At 43.3% G+C, this 18648-nt stretch overlaps 3 protein-coding genes across 7 annotated transcripts in view; 1 reads left to right on the forward strand and 2 right to left on the reverse strand.

Moving 5' to 3' along the window:
- Positions 1-16446, reverse strand: cyp11c1 (cytochrome P450, family 11, subfamily C, polypeptide 1). Of its 2 annotated transcripts, XM_086311660.1 has the most exons (9): positions 16016-16446; positions 15771-15926; positions 13452-13666; positions 12075-12278; positions 11801-11982; positions 11528-11694; positions 1315-1393; positions 1006-1212; positions 1-141 (listed from the first exon to the last, which is right to left on the reverse strand). In XM_086311660.1, exons 1-9 carry the CDS (start codon positions 16306-16308, stop codon positions 31-33), a joined length of 1614 nt encoding a protein of 537 aa, XP_086167786.1. In that variant the 5' UTR covers positions 16309-16446; the 3' UTR covers positions 1-30. The 2 variants fall into 2 exon arrangements, with proteins under 2 accessions (XP_086167786.1, XP_086167787.1); XM_086311661.1 differs by lacking the exons at positions 1-141; positions 1006-1212; positions 1315-1393 and adding an exon at positions 4321-6106 and having other exon boundaries at positions 16016-16428.
- The window catches only part of LOC147319217 (retinol-binding protein 1-like), a 26670-nt gene continuing 11160 nt past the window's right edge, over positions 3139-18648 (forward strand). Inside the window, exons 1-3 of one of the 4 annotated variants that reach the window (XM_086311650.1) lie at positions 3327-3638; positions 3713-7871; positions 7964-9858. In XM_086311650.1, the coding sequence (XP_086167776.1) occupies positions 8166-9858 (1693 nt within the window). In that variant the 5' untranslated portion in view covers positions 3327-3638; positions 3713-7871; positions 7964-8165. Of the gene's footprint in view, positions 7872-7963; positions 9859-18648 lie in introns of all 4 variants that reach the window. The other 3 variants (XM_086311651.1, XM_086311652.1, XM_086311648.1) reach the window with 3 other exon arrangements.
- Positions 16551-18648, reverse strand: part of LOC147319218 (complexin-4-like) — a 3986-nt gene continuing 1888 nt past the window's right edge. The window contains exon 4 of the mRNA XM_086311663.1: positions 16551-17608. Coding sequence (XP_086167789.1) covers positions 17384-17608 — 225 coding nt within the window. The 3' untranslated portion in view covers positions 16551-17383. The remainder of the gene's footprint in view (positions 17609-18648) is intronic.

Below are 18648 nucleotides of genomic sequence, written 5' to 3' on the forward strand. Positions count from 1 at the left end.
GCATGACTCTCCTCTGAGCATGTGTGTGTGTCAGAGCTTGCTGAAAGTAATCCTCGGCGGAGTCTCGGGCTGGAGGATGAGGGTGACTGTGGTGTTGAGGTCCTCTGAGGACGGCACGCTGAGATGGAAGCTAAGCAGGATCTAGACATGCAGAGAGGGAGGAGGCAGGAGAGTGGAGGGGTGGAAGCATCAAGAAAGAGAGGAAGAGAGAGCAGAGACGTTTACAGGGATTAAAATCATGCTACAGTGAGGGGCGGAATAGAAATAGGTGTATCTGCTCAAAATGCTACTTAGATTTTTTTCGTTTCTCTTCGGGTGAACTATAATTTAGTGAAACAAACTTTACTTCGCATTTATTTGAGAGATTTTCTTACTGGTTGAATAAACATATTCCATCTAAAGTTTTAGGATTTGAAAACAGTGTTAAACTTTACAATTTGTTTTTTTCCTCCATTGATCACCCTGTTTCCATGAAACATGAACCAATGAAGTTGCCCAACACTGCAGGAGGTTTCTTGTTATTAAAAGGGAGTTTTTCTTTCCCACTGTTGCAAATTGTTTGCCTGTAGTGATTGTTGATTGTTGGAGTTTCTCTGTTTTACTATAGGGCCTTCACCTTACAATATTAAGCACCTTGAGTCAGCTGTTCTTATGGTTTGGAACTATATAAATTCAAGTGTATTGAATTGAACTTGTTTATAACTAATGTTTATAACTATTAATGTAGCTATTATCTTCACTGTAGCCAGTAATGTAAAGTGGTCCTTATAGGGAACCGAATCATTAATTCACTGCAAAACAATGACTTATAAAGCACTGAGTGAACTGAAGTCTTCTATTCTTTTAAATGCACAGCTTTTACTTCTTACCAGCCTTATAACTGAGCTCTCATGTTTCCACTTCTTCCTGTCCTCTTGCATCATTGTCCTTTCACTTTCATCCCATCCCAAAACTTGCTTTCTTGCTTCCTTACTCTTCCCCTTTCACTTTTTTGCTGTCACTCACATGCATGAGAAAAAGTTGCATCTCGCTCTCAGCAATCCTCCTCCCAACACACTGCCTCGCCCCGAAGCCAAATGCCAGTGAGCGAAATCCTGCGGCTTCCACCCTTTGGCCCTCTTCTCTGCTCCACCGGCTGGGGTCAAAGCGCAGTGGATCCTCAAACACTTTTTCACTTCTCCCCATTGGGTAAATACAGGCCTGGACCAAAGTCTGAGGAGAATTTACCACCAAACGCATGTTAGTCAGATGAATGTATATGAATGTCTATGTGAGTGCAACAGAAAGAATCAGAGTTACAGTCCAAACACTCACCCCAGCAGGTATGTGGTAGTTCTGGAGAACGATGTCTCTGACTGGATACCGCTGCACTGTAATTCCCACCGGGTACAACCTAAACCAAAAGCAATCCAGACATTGAAAGCTTAAAATTTCTGACACATTACCTTTGAATCCTCCATTAGTTGAGTTGTCTGACATAATCAAGATTTATGGTAATCAATTCTCATTTAGGTGCCTTTTGATAAACACAGACACTCAGACAGTTGATGATTTTTTTTTCCATACATGAGTTGAAGGAAAAATTAGTTTCTTCTTGTCTATATATAATATGTGTCATACATTAATTACTGTACAATATTCCTGTGTGAAATTTCCAGTGACAACTTTTGATTATTATTTAGAAAAACCCTGTAGCTAGCTAGGGTCAGGGTCATTACTGGTCGCATGAGGCGGATCTGGACCCTACAGAGGGTGCACAGGTAGTCCAGCTTAATTCTGTTGTTTTCGTTCAAATTCTTTGGTTTTTGATCAAATTCTGTTCTTTTCATTCAAATTCTGTTCTTTTCATTCAAATTCTGTTCTTTTCATTCAAATTCTGTTGTTTTCATTCAAATTCTGTTCTTTTCATTCAAATTCCATTGTTTGTTCTCACATTCTGTTCTTTTCATTGAAATTCCATTGTTTTCATTCAAATGCTTTTGTTTTCATTCTAATTCTACTCTTTTTATTCAAATTCTATTGTTTGTTTTAGAATTCTGTTGTTTTCATTAAAATTCCGTCGTTTTCATGTTAATTCCGTTGTTTTCATTCTAATTCTGTTGTTTGTTTTGAACCTCCATTGTTTTGATTCAAATTCCATTGTTTTGATTCAAATTCTGTTGTTTTCATTCAAATTCCATTGTTTTCATTCAAATTCTGTTCTGTTCATTCAAATTCCGTTGTTTTAATTCAAATTCCATTGTTTTGATTCAAATTCTGTTGTTTTCATTCAAATGCTTTTGTTTTCATTCTAATTCTACTCTTTTTATTCAAATTCTATTGTTTGTTTTAGAATTCTGTTGTTTTCATTCAAATTCTGTTCTTTTCATTCAAATTCCATTGTTTGTTCTCACATTCTGTTCTTTTCATTGAAATTCCATTGTTTTCATTCAAATGCTTTTGTTTTCATTCTAATTCTACTCTTTTTATTCAAATTCTATTGTTTGTTTTAGAATTCTGTTGTTTTCATTAAAATTCCGTCGTTTTCATGTTAATTCCGTTGTTTTCATTCTAATTCTGTTGTTTGTTTTGAACCTCCATTGTTTTGATTCAAATTCCATTGTTTTGATTCAAATTCTGTTGTTTTCATTCAAATTCCATTGTTTTCATTCAAATTCTGTTCTGTTCATTCAAATTCCGTTGTTTTAATTCAAATTCCATTGTTTTGATTCAAATTCTGTTGTTTTCATTCAAATGCTTTTGTTTTCATTCTAATTCTACTCTTTTTATTCAAATTCTATTGTTTGTTTTAGAATTCTGTTGCTTTCATTCAAACTCTGTTCTATACATTCTAATTCCATTGTTTTCATTCAAATTCTGTTCTGTTCATTCAAATTCCGTTCTTTTCATTCAAATTCCATTGTTTTCATTCTAATTCTGTTGTTTGTTTTAAACTTCCATTGTTTCCATTCAAATTTTGTTGTTTTCATTCAAAATTCTGTTCTGTTCATTCTAATTCTGTTGTTTTCATTCAAATTCTGTTGTTTTCATTCAAATTCCGTTGTTTTCATTCTAATTCTGTTGTTTGTTTTAAACTTCCATTGTTTTCATTCAAATTCTGTTGTTTTCATTCAAAATTCTGTTCTGTTCATTCTAATTCTGTTGTTTTCATTCAAATTCTGTTGTTTTCATTCAAATTCCGTTGTTTTCATTCTAATTCTGTTGTTTGTTTTAAACTTCCATTGTTTTCATTCAAATTCTGTTGTTTTCATTCAAATTCCATTGTTTTCATTCTAATTCTGTTGTTTGTTTTAAACTTCCATTGTTTTCATTCAAATTCCGTTGTTTTCATTCAAATTCCGTTGTTTTCATTCAAATTCTACTCTTTTTATTCAAATTCCATTTGTGGCAGGATGAATGTTATCCTTCGGTCCAACCCACTTTCAGCCTGGCCCATTAGGGGGCGCTGGTATAAATAGTGGCCATTTGAGTGTCTCTGCGTCGCTTGCCTGTGATCTCCTTTTTGGTCACCTGACTTCCCCTCGGTGTGGTGGAGATCATTTGCGGGTTATTCTTCTGAAGCCTCCATCGCGGCTGGTCGTAGCTATAGAAGCCTCCTCTGAGCTATTCTGCTTACGTTCTGTGACCCGGCTTACTTGGTACGTAATCAACTTTTGTTACGCTCTCTGCCTTCTATTGTTCTTTTATAGTAATTATTTATTATGTTTCGCAGGAAGTGTGGGCCTTAGTTTTGCGCCAAGCTACGCGAACTGAAGTGCTGCTGTTTTGCCTTGCTGTGCTTTTACCGTCTGTTCCCGTTGTGAGAATTCTTTCCCTGCTGCTGTCAGCTTTTACAGTGGACGTCGGCGTGGACAACGGCCATATGCATGCCGGTTATCGGAGTCAGCTGGCGTGCATATTGATTGACTGTTAACTTATCGTCGTGTGTACGGCGATTCCGTTTGCTCCAGATTTTAGAGTTTTATTCAGATTGTATGTTGTTTTATTGCTTTTTGATTTGTAGTTTGGATTTTCTGTTACACCACTGGTGGGAGGCCCTTTTTCTAGCTGTAGATCACCAGTGTGGTCCTGCAGTTGGGTTATCCCCCGGTGCTACACATTAGTTTGTTGTAATATATTAACATTTTCTTTGTTTCTTTTATTCAGATGCGGAGTGCCGACGTGGAGGAGACTAGGGTGCCTTGGTGGTGGGATCCCTTGAGTGTACACACCTGCCTTGTCTAGTTTATTAGTGTGAGTGTGTGATAGTGTGTTGCACTTGTGTTTTGGTGTGTTTTCTTTCTTTAGGTGTGTGTGTGTGTGTGTGTGTGTGTGTGTGTGTGTGTGTGTGTGTGTGTGTGTGTGTGTGTGTGTGTCATCCCTGCCCCTCCACTGGTAAGCCTCAGCTCTGAATACCTTTAAGCATATTTGTATTTGAATATTTATGATTATGTTTTTATTCAGTGTTTTAAATAATTACCAATAAATTGTCAATTTGTTTATTATTGAACCTCGTCTCTGGATTGAGTATAGCGAACCTAAGTGCCTTTTTGGTGATTTAGTGTCATTTCCAGTATTCTCTGGGTGAAATTCCCAGGGTGGCGTTGTCGTTCTTTAAAACTGAAGAGTATTTACTTTATATCCCAACCTCGTCTCGCCACACATTGTTTGTTCTTAAATTCTGTTCTTTTCATTAAAATTCCATTGTTTTCATTCTAATTCTGTTGTTTGTTTTAAACTTCCATTGTTTTGATTCAAATTCCATTGTTTTGATTCAAATTCCATTGTTTTGATTCAAATTCTGTTGTTTTGATTCAAATTGGGGGAAAAAATGGAAAAAGGCCGCTGTGTAATCCATTCATTTCAACAAAGTAACTGTATTCTAATTATCGCTGCTTAAACAGTAACTGTAGCAGAATACAGTTACTCATATTTTGTATTTTAAATACCTAAGGCGGGTACAGGTATTCCATTACTCCCCAACACTGGCTGCAAATAACATTAATTAGTAATTGCCAATTGATAACAGCAACTTTTCACCAGATACTCGGTGCTTTTTGAGGTAATGTAAGGTAAACTGTTAACAAAAACTGTTTGAGTTTGTCTAACTCTAACAGATATTTTCATTGTTTAAAATTGGCATAGATGTACTTAATTAAAGAGGGCAGCGTTTCTCTGTATGTACACAAGCTTCAATCATTTTCTCACTTTAATGAAACTTGTGGAAAAAAAGAAATGTCTTCATGCCTCTCTAATTTTATTCTATTGTCTTTCGCTTTACATATTCATGTGTAAATTTGTTCTTCTCACCTGTTTCGCATGTCTTTAGTATTCAGCACAACCTTGTTTTCTGTTATGCACATAACATAATATCATAGCCAGAAGTAGAGATTAGAGGTCACCATCTTTATATTCTTTTAAACAGAAGCAAACACTTTAACAAATTATTTTTATGTATTATGGATTTGACGCAGTATTTTTTTCATCTTGTTTAAGGAATAAGTCTTTATAATAAAAATTATTATTTGCTGTATTTTACAAAGGCATAATTGTCATTAATTGTAACAATGAAACAGCGGTGATCAGCAGTGACTTATTGAAGAAGCATAGGACCTTTAGTTCAAGGAACATTTTTCACTTATCTAGAATGTTCTTTAAAGCCACCAAAAACTTGGCAAATCAGTCCTCTTGTTTTTGAAAAACAATGGCCGTTTTTACATATAAAACTAGACTGGCCGATGGCGCGTTATGGCAGCCTCGCTTTTGTCAGTCTGCCCCAGGGCAGCTGTGGCTACAACTGTAGCTTGCCTCCACCAGTGAGTGAATGAATAGTGGAATTGTACAGCACTTTGAGGGCCCCAAAAAGCGCCATATAAATGCAATCCATTATTATTGTTATTATTATTATTATTATTATTATTAAAAATTCAATTCAATTTTATTTATATAGCGCCAAATCACAACAAAAGTCGCCTCAAGGCGCTTCATAGGTACAGCGAAAAACCCAACAATCATATGACCCCCTATGAGCAAGCACTTTGGCGACAGTGGGAAGGAAAAACTCCCTTTTAACAGGAAGAAACCTCCGGCAGAACCAGGCTCAGGGAGGGGCGGCCATCTGCTGCGACTGGTTGAGGTGAGAGAAGGAAAACAGGATGAAAGACATGCTGTGGAAGAGAGACAGAGGTTAATAACAGATATGATTCAATGCCGAGAGGTCTATTAATACATAGTGAGTGAGAAAGGTGACTGGAAAGGAAAGGAAAAACTCAATGCATCATGGAAATCCCCGGCAGCCTACGTCTATTGCAGCATAACTAAGGGAGGATTCAGGGTCACCTGGTCCAGCCCTAACTATATGCTTTAGCAAAAAGGAAAGTTTTAAGCCTAATCTTGAAAGTAGAGATAGTGTCTGTCTCCCGAATCCAAACTGGAAGCTGGTTCCACAGAAGAGGGGCCTGAAAACTGAAGGCTCTGCCTCCCATTCTACTTTTAAATACTCTAGGAACAACAAGTAGGCCTGCAGAGCGAGAGCGAAGTGCTCTAATAGGGTGATATGGTACTACAAGGTCATTAAGATAAGACGGGGCCTGATTATTTAAGACCTTGTGTGTGAGGAGCAGGATTTTGAATTCAATTCTGGATTTAACAGGAAGCCAATGAAGGGAAGCCAAAACAGGAGAAATATGCTCTCTCTTTCTAGTCCCTGTCAGTACTCTTGCTGCAGCATTGTGGATTAGCTGAAGGCTTTTTAGGGAGTTTTTAGGACATTCTGATAATAATGAATTACAGCAGTCCAGCCTGGAAGTAATAAATGCATGAACTAGTTTTTTAGCGTCACTAAGAGACAGGAGATTTCTAACTTTAGAGACATTGCGCAAATGGAAGAAAGCAGTCTTACATATTTGTTTGATATGTGCGTTGAAGGACATGTCCTTGTCAAAAATGACTCCAAGGTTCCTCACAGCGTTACCGGAGGCCAAGGTAATGCCATCCAGAATAAGAATCTGGTTAGATACCATATTTCTAAGATTTTCAGGGCCGAGTACAATAACCTCAGTTTGATCTGAATTAAGAAGCAGAAAGTTAGCGGCCATCCAGGTCTTTATGTCTTTAAGACATTCCTGCAGTTTAACTAATTGTGTGTTACCTGGCTTCATGGATAGATAGACCTGGGTGTCATCTGCATAGCAGTGAAAATGTATGCTATGTCTTCTAATGATGCTGCCTAAGGGAAGCATGTATAATGTAAACAGAATTGGTCCTAGCACTGAACCCTGTGGAACTCCATAATTAACCTCAGTGTGTGAAGAGGACTCTCCATTTACATGCACAAATTGGAGTCTATTACCGGTAGATAGATATGATACAAACCACTGCAGTGCAGTACCTGTAATACCTGCAGCATGTTCTAATCGCTCTAATAGGATATTATGGTCGACAGTATCGAATGCTGCACTAAGGTCTAGCAGGACAAGCACAGAGATGAGTCCACTGTCAGAGGCCATAAGATCATTTGTAACCTTCACTAAAGCTGTTTCTGTGCTGTGATAGCTGTTTGACAACTACTCTTTCAAGGATTTTTGATATGAAAGTGTCAGGGTCCTGGGACTGGGCGACCCAGGATCCCTGAGCAGTCATGTATTATATTATTATTATTATTATTGTTGTGTATTTTGGTGTTGCTCCCCCTTCCCTGTGCTTGTGTATATGTGTGTGTGGGTGGCTGAGCACTTGTTTATAGGCGGCGTCAGGCCTGGAGGGTGTGGCCCTGCAAGGGGACTGGCCACACCCGAAGCCACACACCTGCTGCTGATCAGGCCTCGTCGGGGGAGCTACTTAAGAGAGTCTTGGAGCTCCCACCGACGCGGGATCATTGCTTGGGACTCCACGTTAGTTACCCAGTTTAGGTTTTGGTCGTGTAGTGTAGTGTATGCCTGCCATTGTTCAGTGTCCTGACTGCTGCCGCTATTGTTTCCCGCAGGAGGAGCGTGGAGGGCTTAAGGAGCAGCGAGAACCGGGAGTGCAGACACGGGAGCAGAGAGCACTTGGAGGACACGACACGGGAGTCTGGGGAGAAACACGGGGATTTATTGTTGTTTGATATCACCCTCTGTAAATAAACACTGTCTATACGTAGAGCACCGCGCCTGGGTCCTCCTTCCCCACTCCTTCCACGGTGTGCCATGCCACACCGTGACAGAATGATCCCGCCACGTATGGACCCAGCGGTCTCTGAGGAGAGGCTCAGGAGGGAGGTTATGGACAGGGTTTACAGACTCTGTGAGTTATGGTGGGAGAAGCCCGCGGAAGGTTTGCGTCGCGCCGTGGAGAGGCGGCTGCAGGAGACGCTTTTTAAATTTCCCTGGCTGGTTGACGACCTTAATCCTGTCGTCTTGGACTTCTTACTTTCCACCCTCCACCTCCACTCTCCTCCTCAGGCTGCTCACCGGCCCGGACAGCTGGTGGATTCACAGCCTGAGACGCCGGCCCCGACGTCTACACGAAAACGACGTTCGCGCCGCCGGCGTTCCTCACCGCAGCCACATCCACGGACATCTCAAGAGCCGGCTGTGGTGAGTAGTACGGACAATTTTCCATTTCCCTCACCATCTGTGTTTGTGTCTGCAGTGGACGAGCTAACGACGCAGGTAACGTCACCTTGGTCTGAGGTCGCTACACCACCCGCTGCTTCACCATCTGCAGCTGTACCTCCGCCACCGTTTCGTCTGCCTGCAGCCACCATCCTGATTTCTTTTTCACTGCCAGCTGCGGAGCCCTGCGAGCCGGAGCAGGAGCTCGGAGAGCCGGAGGAGCTCAGCGAGCTGGAGGAGCCCGCACCGCCAGCTGAGGAGCTCAGCGAGCTGGGGGAGCCCGCACCGCCAGCTGAGGAGCTCAGCGAGCTGGAGGAGCCCGCACCACCAGCTGAGGAGCTCAGCGAGCCGGAGGAGCTCAGCGAGCCGGAGGGGCTCAGCGAGCAGGAGGGGCTCAGCGAGCCGGAGGAGTTCAGCGGGCAGGAGGGGCTCAGCGAGCTGGAGGAGCCCGCACCGCCAGCTGAGGAGCTCAGCAAGCTGGTGGAGCTCAGTGAGCCGGAGGGGCTCAGCGAGCCGGAGGAGCCCGCACCGCCAGCTGAGGGGCTCAGCGAGCCGGAGCGGGAGCAGTTCGGCGTGCCGGAGGAGCTCGGCGAGCCGGAGGAGCTCGGCGAGCCTGTGGAGCCCGCGCTGCCACCGGAGGAGCTCGGAGGTCCGGAGAGACCCGCTCAGCCTGAACTGGAGGTCGGCAAGTCAGACGGATCATCGCGTCTAGCGCGCCCTCCACGCCAGCTACGCCCAGCGCGTCTGCGTCAGCGACCGGCGCGTCAGCGACCGGCGTGTCATCGGCCTTGTACCATACCTCGCCGTTGTTCACCGGAGCTGCGCCGCCGCCACTGGATTCGGGGCAGGCTGCCTGGGGAGCAGCGCCGCCGTCGTCGGACCCGGGACAGGCCGCCGGAGGGGCAGCAGCGCCGCCACCGCCACTGGATCCCGGGCAGGCCGCCTGGGGAGCAGCGCCGGCGCCGTCGGACCCGGGGCAGGCCGCCGGAGGAGCAGCAGCGCCGCCACCGCCACTGGATCCCGGGCAGGCCGCCTGGGGAGCAGCGCCGCCGCCGTCGGACCCGGGGCAGGCCGCCGGAGGAGCAGCAGCGCCGCCACCGCCACTGGATCCCGGGCAGGCCGCCTGGGGAGCAGCGCCGCCGTTACTGGACCCGGGACTCGCCACCGGAGGGGCAGCAGTGCCGCCGCCACTGGAGCTGTGGCAGGCCCCCGGAACTGTTTTGCTGCTGCTGCCGGACCCGTGGCCGTCCGCCGGAGCGGCAATGTCGCCGCCTTTGGACTCGAGGTAGGCCCCCTGAACTCTTTTGTTATGTTGATGGGCCGCCTGAGACTGTTTTGTGGCGTTTTTTCTTTTTGTTGCTCCGCTGCTGGATGCGCGGTCGGTCTCTGGGACGGTGACCTTGGGGGGGTTGTTTTCTTTGGTTGTTTTTGCTTGTTTTGATTCTGTGTAATCAATTATTGTAAATGTAAATGTTATCAGGAAATGATCAGACAGGAGAGGGTTTTCAGGAAACACTGTTAAATGTTCAGTTTCTATGCCATATGTTAACACAAGATCTAGAGTGTGATTAAAGTGGTGGGTGGGTTCTTTTACATTTTGAGAGAAGCCAATTGAGTCTAATAACAGATTAAATGCCATGTTGAGGCTGTCATTTTTAGCATCAACATGGATGTTAAAATCACCCACAATAATTATTTTATCTGAGCTGAGCACTACATCAGATAAAAAGTCTGAGGAATCAGACAGAAACTCTGTGTAAGGCCCAGGTGGACGATAGATGATAACAAGTAAGACTGGTTTCTGAGTTTTACAGCTGGGTTGGACAAGGTTAAGCATCAGGTTTTCAAATGAATTAAAAGTCTGTCTTGGTCTTTCGTTAATTAATAGGCTGGTGTGAAAAATTGCTGCCACACCGCCCCCTCGGCCTGTGCTTCGGGATTTCTGGTAGTTAGACACAGTCTCAATGGAGATTTTTCAATGGGTTTTTGGGGGGTAGCAAGAGGAGAGAAGCTGCAGAGAGGCGTAAGACTGCAACTCTGCTTCCTGGTCCCAACTCTGGTCATATTTTGGGGGGTTTAATAAATTTGTCCATATTTCTAGAAATGAGAGCTGCTCCATCCAAAGTGGGATGGATGCCGTCTCTCCTAACAAGACCAGGTTTCCTCCAGAAGGTTTGCCAATTATCTATGAAGCCCACATCGTTTCTGGACTCCTCCAGAATGCCACATCAGTACGTGAGACTGCCAGGTGTTGTATATGCTTGTTTGTGCAAGGAGGAACAGGATGAGCACTGCCAGAGTTACAAAATGACTTCCAGCAGGTCACCGGTGTGAATGTCTCTGACTAAACAATCAGAAACCGACTTCATGAGAGTTGCCCGAGGGTCCGATGTCCTGCAGTGGGGCCTGTGCTGACTGCACAGAATGCCAGAATTGACAGGCCAATCACTGATGCCCTGTGTATTTCGCCATGAGAACATGTGACAGACATGTGCTCAGGGTGAACCTGAGAATCCATAGAAAACATTATACTGCCTGTAACATTGTTCAGCATTGACTGGTTTGGTGGTGGGTCAGTGATGCACTGCTCCAGATTAAGGAGATCTCCCAGTACACCATCCATCGTCTCATTAGGACCATGGGTACCAGCACATGGGGACAACATAAACTACAGAGTTTGAGATGCTGCAATGAAATTTTTGGCAAACATTCGTGGAAAAAACATACAGGAGTCACATGTCAGCAGATCCACAGTGCTTCAGAGTGACATGTGAATGAAAATATGTGAGCATTAGGACGTGTATTAGAGGTGCCCTCCACTGTGTGGGCACTGGAGACAGATGTAAGGACAGACTGCAGAGATGTGTATGTGTAGGTGCCGTTCTCATTTATTTTCCATGTGCAAACAAATGGATATAAGAGACCATGTGCAGTCAGATTCTTGACGTGTTTACCTGAGGACCTCTTTGATTGTGCCTTTAAGAAGTGGTGCCCCCTGCAGGGCTTTGTGAGGATCCCCACCAGCCTGTGCCCACGACACCCTCACCTGCTGCCTAACGCTCTCCTGCACCTCAGGGTTGCGTCCCAGCTCAAACAGAGCAAACTGCAGGGGTACTGCTGTCTGAAGAGAGGATAGGATGAGACGTGACACAGAATTAGGTATAGAGACCCAGGCTAAGTCAGGCTATCACACATATTGGCACACACACACACACCAACACACGCACCGTATCCACCCCTCCAGCCATCAGCTCAGTGATGTTGGCTTTGATGAGGTCCAAAGATAGCTGCCCTTTCTCCATGAGTTGCCCCAGAACTCCAGTGTACTGGCTTCCAGCAGTCCCAGCCGGAGATGCTCTATCCAGGGAGGTTGACAAGCGCTGGTACCCCCTCTGGATCCTCGCCTCCGCTGGAAGACAAACAGTCAGGTTGTGGAAGTGAAAGGACAAAGAAGCATGCTGATGCTGATATGACGCTCTTGCGATTATGGCCCTTTCCTACCATGACTGAAGATGTGGTCCCAAGCAGTGGCGTGCTGGGTCCACAGGGGAGCACCCATGCGCAACAGTAAGCGAGGGGGCAGGTAGAGGAGAGGAGGAGTGGTTGTTAGCATTCGCTCCACGGCCCAGATGAACTTCTGAGATTCCAGGGAGGGGGATGAGGAGAAGAGGCCAATACGCTCTCCGTAGAGCACGTGGCAGCTAGCTAGAGAGGGAGGAAGGGAGGAAAAGAAAGAGGTATAGGCGGGTTAAGATGAGATAGATGACTGATGACCTAAAACATGAGCAAGCAAAGGACTTAAAAATAAATAAACTATTAAACTTCATGGAGGATTACATTGACCTTTGTCTTGAATGTCTCTATGTGTCATCAATTTATTAATCTTTTCCAAATAACAGTTAAACAATTTCAAAAATGCACTTTATTTTTTCTTATTTATGTAAAAACAAACAAAAATAGACCCCTTTTAATATAGATCTCCCCACGGTGCGCATGATGTTTCCCAATCAAACATGTTCAAGTTATATTAACACGACATCAGCGACTGGAGTAGAGTTTCTTACTCCGGCTTAGCACTTGGTTTCTTGTGCTGGGCTCCATTAGGAGCAGAGCAGCGTGACTCAAAGTCATCAGCTCTCCCCCCCTTCCCACTCGCATACACACAGATGCAAACAAGTGTACACTGAGTCATACAGGCTTTCACACTTGCGAACATGGAATACAGCAGATAGGCACATGAAAGGAGCAGACCTGCTGAAATAACGCTGGAGCTTTGATCATCTTTGTTGCCATTTCTATTTTTAAAGGTGCATGTTCTCTTTGACCTCCTACACCCAGAGTACGCTAAGAGACGCCTGGGGATAGGATGAGGTTCGGTTCTCATGTTAGGTGTGAATATTTTAGAATTAAAGGACAGAGAGAGCAGCAGCACTGATCTATTTGCGTTTTCTTCTTCTTCTTCTTCTTTTTTTGAAGATTTTAAAGAGGTGATGCTCCTGCAGATTGTGTAATTCCTCTGACGTCAGAAACTGGCGCAGCTTACATCAGCATTTGTGAGTCAATGCATAGACCTGATAGTTAGGCTGAATGAAAGCCTGTCAAAACGGGGAAGCGACATGAATCCGTGGCCTTCCATCCCTCGGGGCTTCAAGGTCGATCACTGCCGCATGAAAAATTAGACTTGACATTTATGGGATGTTTCTGTCAAACACCCATCATTTCACACCTCTCCACACTTTTCCAACATAGAAAAAGAAAGTCTACTTTTTTGGCTTCATTGTAAATAAACAGGAATTAATGAATACTCATTTTACAAGCTGTAAAATGACACTTAGAGATACACAAAGGTCTCATATCATGGGGCTGATGACCTCTAACCTTCCAGTGCAAAACGAAAAAGGTCAGGACTGGGATCGATGGTAAGAACGCATTTTCCCTTCTCTCCTCTTCCCTCCTTTTCCATTCTTGTCTGCAGCATTTGACAGAAATCCTTCGCCACCTCATCAAGGAGAGGGAGAAAGCGTTTTACTGCTGCACTCATCATCACCTCCTTGTTCAGCTGCAGACGGTCAGCTCTCCACTCTTCCCCATTCCTGTGGAGAGAAAGGTGCACGCTAAGCATTAAAATGAGCTTATTTCATATCTGCTCAGTCACTGTGAAATAAAATAAGGACATCGTGTTCAAGTTTGACTCCCAGTCAGACTTATCATTGTCTAAACATGAATTCAAAGAAAGCCAGATTGAGAGAAGTCTCTTTTTTTGGTGCTTGACCTCTTCCCAACCACACGTCTACCTTTACCCAAACGTTGCAATAGTTAATATGCAACAAAGAAAGTTTTCATAGGACACGAGATAATCAGGTGCAAAAATAAGTACACCTTTACTGCTTCCATAGGAATGAGGAGTGAGCTGATCTGGAGCAGTCAGGTGTGTTAACACAATGCCACAGTCCTCCCGGGACTGGATGTCCCTGCAAATTCACCCCAAGGTCAGATTATGCAATGTTCACAGAAAAAAACCAAGAGATACATCTCGTCTCTACATTCGTCTCTCTAAAAAAGAACATGACAGCACAGTTTCGGTTTGCAAAGTTAAATCTGAACAACACAAGGTTTCTGGAACAATGTCCTTTTGGAGAGAGTAGAGCTGTTTCGCCAGAAAGCACAGCACCACATTTGGAAAAAAACAAACTTAGTAGATCAGCACAAACACCGTCTGGCGCGGTGTTGGAGGCATGATCTTTGGGCTCGTTTTGCAGGCTCTCAAATTCCCACAAGCAACTGAACTGAATCGATTTTGTAAAGAAGATAGGGGGGAAATTCCCCCACAACACTGTGAGAGAGTGAGACAATCATGCAAACACCAACACAAAGCAAAAGTCATTACTTGAAGTTGTGGCTGCTAAAGGTCATTACAAGCTACTCTGTCACAGGACTGCTCAGAATCCAGGGAAAACTTCCTTTTCCTGAAGACAGTGGGGGATTATCATGTTTAACAGGTACAAACACGTAGCTAACAACTCGTCACTCATGACAACAGCCATCTTTAAATAGCTGAATTATATTAATCAGTTCATTTAAAGTGTATAGCATTTTCTTAAATGCACAGCTCTTACATGTGCAGTTAAACCACAGCGTGTTTCTGTGGTTGAGTGAAAGCAAATTAAAGTCTGTTAAAAGAGAACTGATGACTTTGAAAATTCTGATGTAAAACAATAAGAAAAAAGAATTCACTGTTTGAATTATGAAAAATATTTCAGTCCACTGGGATTTCTCAGCCTAGTTTTGGTCTTTTTTTAAAGTCGCATGAGAGTTCCAGCTTTATGGGGGTGACACTAAATCTGAATCAGTGGCTACAAACTTCCAGCAGCCTTTACCACTCAACCCTTTACAGCCATGAGTTTTTGTGTGCGTTTGCATGAGTTCATGGTTCAGGATTTAAAAGCTTAAAATATTGAAAATATTGAATTAGAAAATGTCTGAATGCACTAATATTAGAACTTTTAAAAGGACCTTTATGTCAGAACCAACAACCGAACAACACACACAGTATAAGGATGTCTAGAGACCTCTTTTTGTGTATAATTTTAAATATTATATATAATCTCTATGGTGACCACAGCCTTTGCAGTGCGCTCCATTTAGTTGTTCTAATATTCCAATAAGAAATGAGAAAACTTCATCTTTTGCTTTAATTTTGCATTTTCTCCTTATAATTATAATCTCATTGGAAAAGCTGTTCTTTTAGGGCTGAAATTTCGCTGCATTTTGTTGTTGTTTTATGAACAACCTCAGTCTGCTTTTTAAAGTCATAATTATTGCTTGTTATCTGTGTTTCACACCAGAGTGCTGTACCTTCACAGTGATGTTTTACCATCTCTCAGTCAAATGTATGAGCAGGAAGCAACTAAGAAACTAAATGATGAACAAAAACTTTCCACGCCTGATTAAATTACCCCCCAAAAGACACGATGATGGTACAAGTGATTACATTCATGTGCACACACCCACATGGAGTTGTTTCCATCCCTCGAGGGAACATTGAAATGATTTAGTCAAATTTTGACTCTTAAATTTTAATCAGTAGAATAATGGGATTTTACCCACGGAGGGGAGAGGAGTCTCCATCGTGTGACTGCTTGCACAGATGCATATCACCACTTCACGAGTAATTTAAAACACACATGTGGAACTGACTTGAGGAAGATGCCCTTGCTGTGGTTGCGTATTTCCCGGTGTGTCGCCCAGGGCTGCAGGGTCATCCGTCGGGGGTGCAGACCCTCTGACTTAAAGAGCTCACTGACGTCAGATGGGAGCATGATGTTCACACTGCTTAGGGTGCCGAGCTTTTCTCTATTGCAGTCACACAGAGAGACAGAAAGGATATTTGGTAAGCACACGAACATACTGAAGAACGTTTTAAGCTTTAAACTTCCCTCTACCTGTAGATGGGTCCGAGCGTGTTGAAGGTCCTCTCCATGTGCTTGTGAAGCTGCTGGAAGCGATTTTCTCTCCAGAATTTCAGCAGGTTGAGCCATCCATTCCTCCCAGTGTGAGGGATCTCCTCAAAACTCCGCATCCCTTTCACTACTCTTTTCCCGCCTTCTAGCTTTCCATGCATCACAGTCCCTGCTGCAGTCACACAAAGACCCTTTTGAGGTGCAACACCAAAAAACACATTTCTGGACCCACAAGAGCCCTTCGCTTTGATACCCGCAGTCACTCGTGTGGACATGCTGGCTCTGGTCTGAGTGAGCTGTGCCAGGCGGACTCATCCAGAGTTGTGACACTTCTTGTTTGGTGTCGTCTCTGCAGGGCTCATTCTTTCCCTCCTCCAACGCTAAAATTCACCCTTGAATGAGATTTCGTGCTGACAGGAGTTTGATGATTTATAAATCTGAGCATCAGAGTTCAAGAGAAACACAACAGAGCCAGAATTTCAGGTTGACTGCACAAAAAACAGATAATGGGCCAGTGTAGCTTCCCGAAATGTGTTTTATTACAAGTTCAATCACAGCAAATCAGCTACAAACAAACAGACTAAATGTCCACCTTCGTAAGTGGTGTTTTTCTCCATACTGTATAAAAGCCTTGAATTTATGCACCAAAATAAGCTCAACACAAACAAAGCAGTTATTAGAAACTAGCAAATTTGGCTCATACACATCACCGATACTGTAGATGTGATGCAGAAAGGACTCAGTATAAAGAAAAGTGGACAAATTCTAATATAATCACACAAAATAAGAAAGTTTCATGTTGTTTTGTTGCCCTGAGGTTCCTCACTTGTGTATAGATCTCTTAGTTGGATCTATATCATTTAGACCGACAGCTCTGCGTACTAGCTTGGCTTCTATTATAAAAAAAACTAAACACGGTGTCCGAGTGAAACATCACCAGGACAAGATGTGCCCTGTTTTAACATCTACAACTATTGATTTAGTTATATAATCACAATATAATGCAACAGCTTATTAAAACAGTATAAAATCAACATATTCAATGAGGAAAAAATTCTTCAAGTACTGCGTAAAATCCCATTTGTACTTTCATTGTCATGTACTGACCAGTAATTCAACACCTCATAATAATGTTTGAGTATATCTAATCAATACCTAAAATAAGCATTTTACACTGCCGTATTTGTTATTATTAAGTAAAACAGGTGACTTATTCACCTGTTACAAGTTATCAGAGCTATGTAAGAAGAAAACTGACTTCAGCTTACATAAAAGCAGCAGTCATAAATTCCCATATGCTGTTCTCTTCATTAATAGAGTGTAATAATCATTGCTGTGAGTACATATTGATCACATGATTTTACAAGATCCCCCATTTGCTGGTGCAGGAGTAGGCGTCCCGCTGCGTTTCCTCCCTGTGAGGACCGCTGTGCTGAAGCTGAGGCCTTGAAAGGCACTCAGCAGGTTGAAGCCATCGTTCTTGGTTTTGGTTTCAGGATGAATTATTGTCGATAGCTCGTGGGGGAGCGACACTTTGCCTCCGACTGACCTCCGCTGGTTTGTGTCCTTCGTGTTCTGAAGGATGATGGAAGAACAAATGGGTTACAGGGTTGAACGTGTTGCAAAAATAAAAATGAATAAATAGCTCTACATCTCTTATGTCCTTGGGGCGACCGTGGCTCAGGGGTTGGGAAGCGCATCTGTAATCGGAAGGTCGCCGGCTCGATCCCCAGGCTCTCTGTCCTGGTCGTTGTGTCCTTGGGCAAGACACTTTACCCTACCGCCTACTGGTGTTGCCCAGAGGGGCCGATGGCGCGGTATGGCAGCCTCGCTTCTGTCAGTCTACCTCAGGGCAGCTGTGGCTACAACGGTAGCTTGCACATTCACACACTCCACCAGTGTGTGAATGAATAGTGGCATTGTAAAGCGCTTTGGGTGCATAGAAAGGCGCTATATAAATCCAATCCATTATTATGTTGCAGTAACATACAAGTTGGCACACATGGATAATGCCTGCAAAGAATAAGCCAACTATTGTATTGTTGGGGGTTGGCTGTATCTCTGCAAAGGCTGCAAACACATCTGAAGTTATAACAGTTTGAGTTTTAAGGTTTTTTTATGCAGTATCAAGATGCGCTACATCTTGTTGATGGAGAAGTGTTTGCAAAAGGAAAAACAGAAACTGCATTGAGATTGGTTTATAACTACTGAGCTACAGACATTAACATGATGTTTAATGATGAAATGAAAGTACCCAGAGAGAACCCACACAGACATGAGAACATGCAAACTCCACACAGAAAGACCAGACTGGACTAGAAAGTCAAGATTTGAATCCAAGGCCTCCTGACTGCGACCGCCGTGCTGCCCTTTTTTTCTTTTTTCCTTTCATGATTTCATTTTTTTTCCCTGAGGGTATTTATCAAGTAAATACTTGATAAAAAGTATTTACTTCTCATCTTCTTTCTATCTTCTCATTTTCTTTGACACAGCAAGTTTCATTTTGAACTGGTAAGAATTTTTTGGTTGCTGAACCCTGAATCCTAAATTCAGAAGAATTACGCAGCACATTTTTGTGGTTATTTGACATTTTATCTAAATTAATTCAGTGAAGT

This window comes from Aulonocara sp. 'chitande type north' Nkhata Bay, linkage group LG11 (assembly GCF_057382095.1).
Source record: "Aulonocara sp. 'chitande type north' Nkhata Bay isolate Kocher_YH1m ecotype deep benthic linkage group LG11, A_spYH_male_GT1.1, whole genome shotgun sequence".
Taxonomy (NCBI): domain Eukaryota; kingdom Metazoa; phylum Chordata; class Actinopteri; order Cichliformes; family Cichlidae; genus Aulonocara; species Aulonocara sp. 'chitande type north' Nkhata Bay.

What these genes read in the sequence shown, in the direction of transcription:
- cyp11c1 (XM_086311660.1), bottom strand. Translation starts at nt 16,308, where the DNA reads ATGTCCACACGAGTGACTGCGGGTATCAAAGCGAAGGGCTCTTGTGGG. An exon ending in TTTTCGTTTTGCACTGGAAG is followed by an intron (nt 12,279 to 13,451) that starts GTTAGAGGTCAT and finishes CTCCCTCTCTAG; the next exon opens with CTAGCTGCCACGTGCTCTAC. An exon ending in TGCAACTTTTTCTCATGCAT is followed by an intron (nt 142 to 1,005) that starts GTGAGTGACAGC and finishes CTGCATGTCTAG; the next exon opens with ATCCTGCTTAGCTTCCATCT.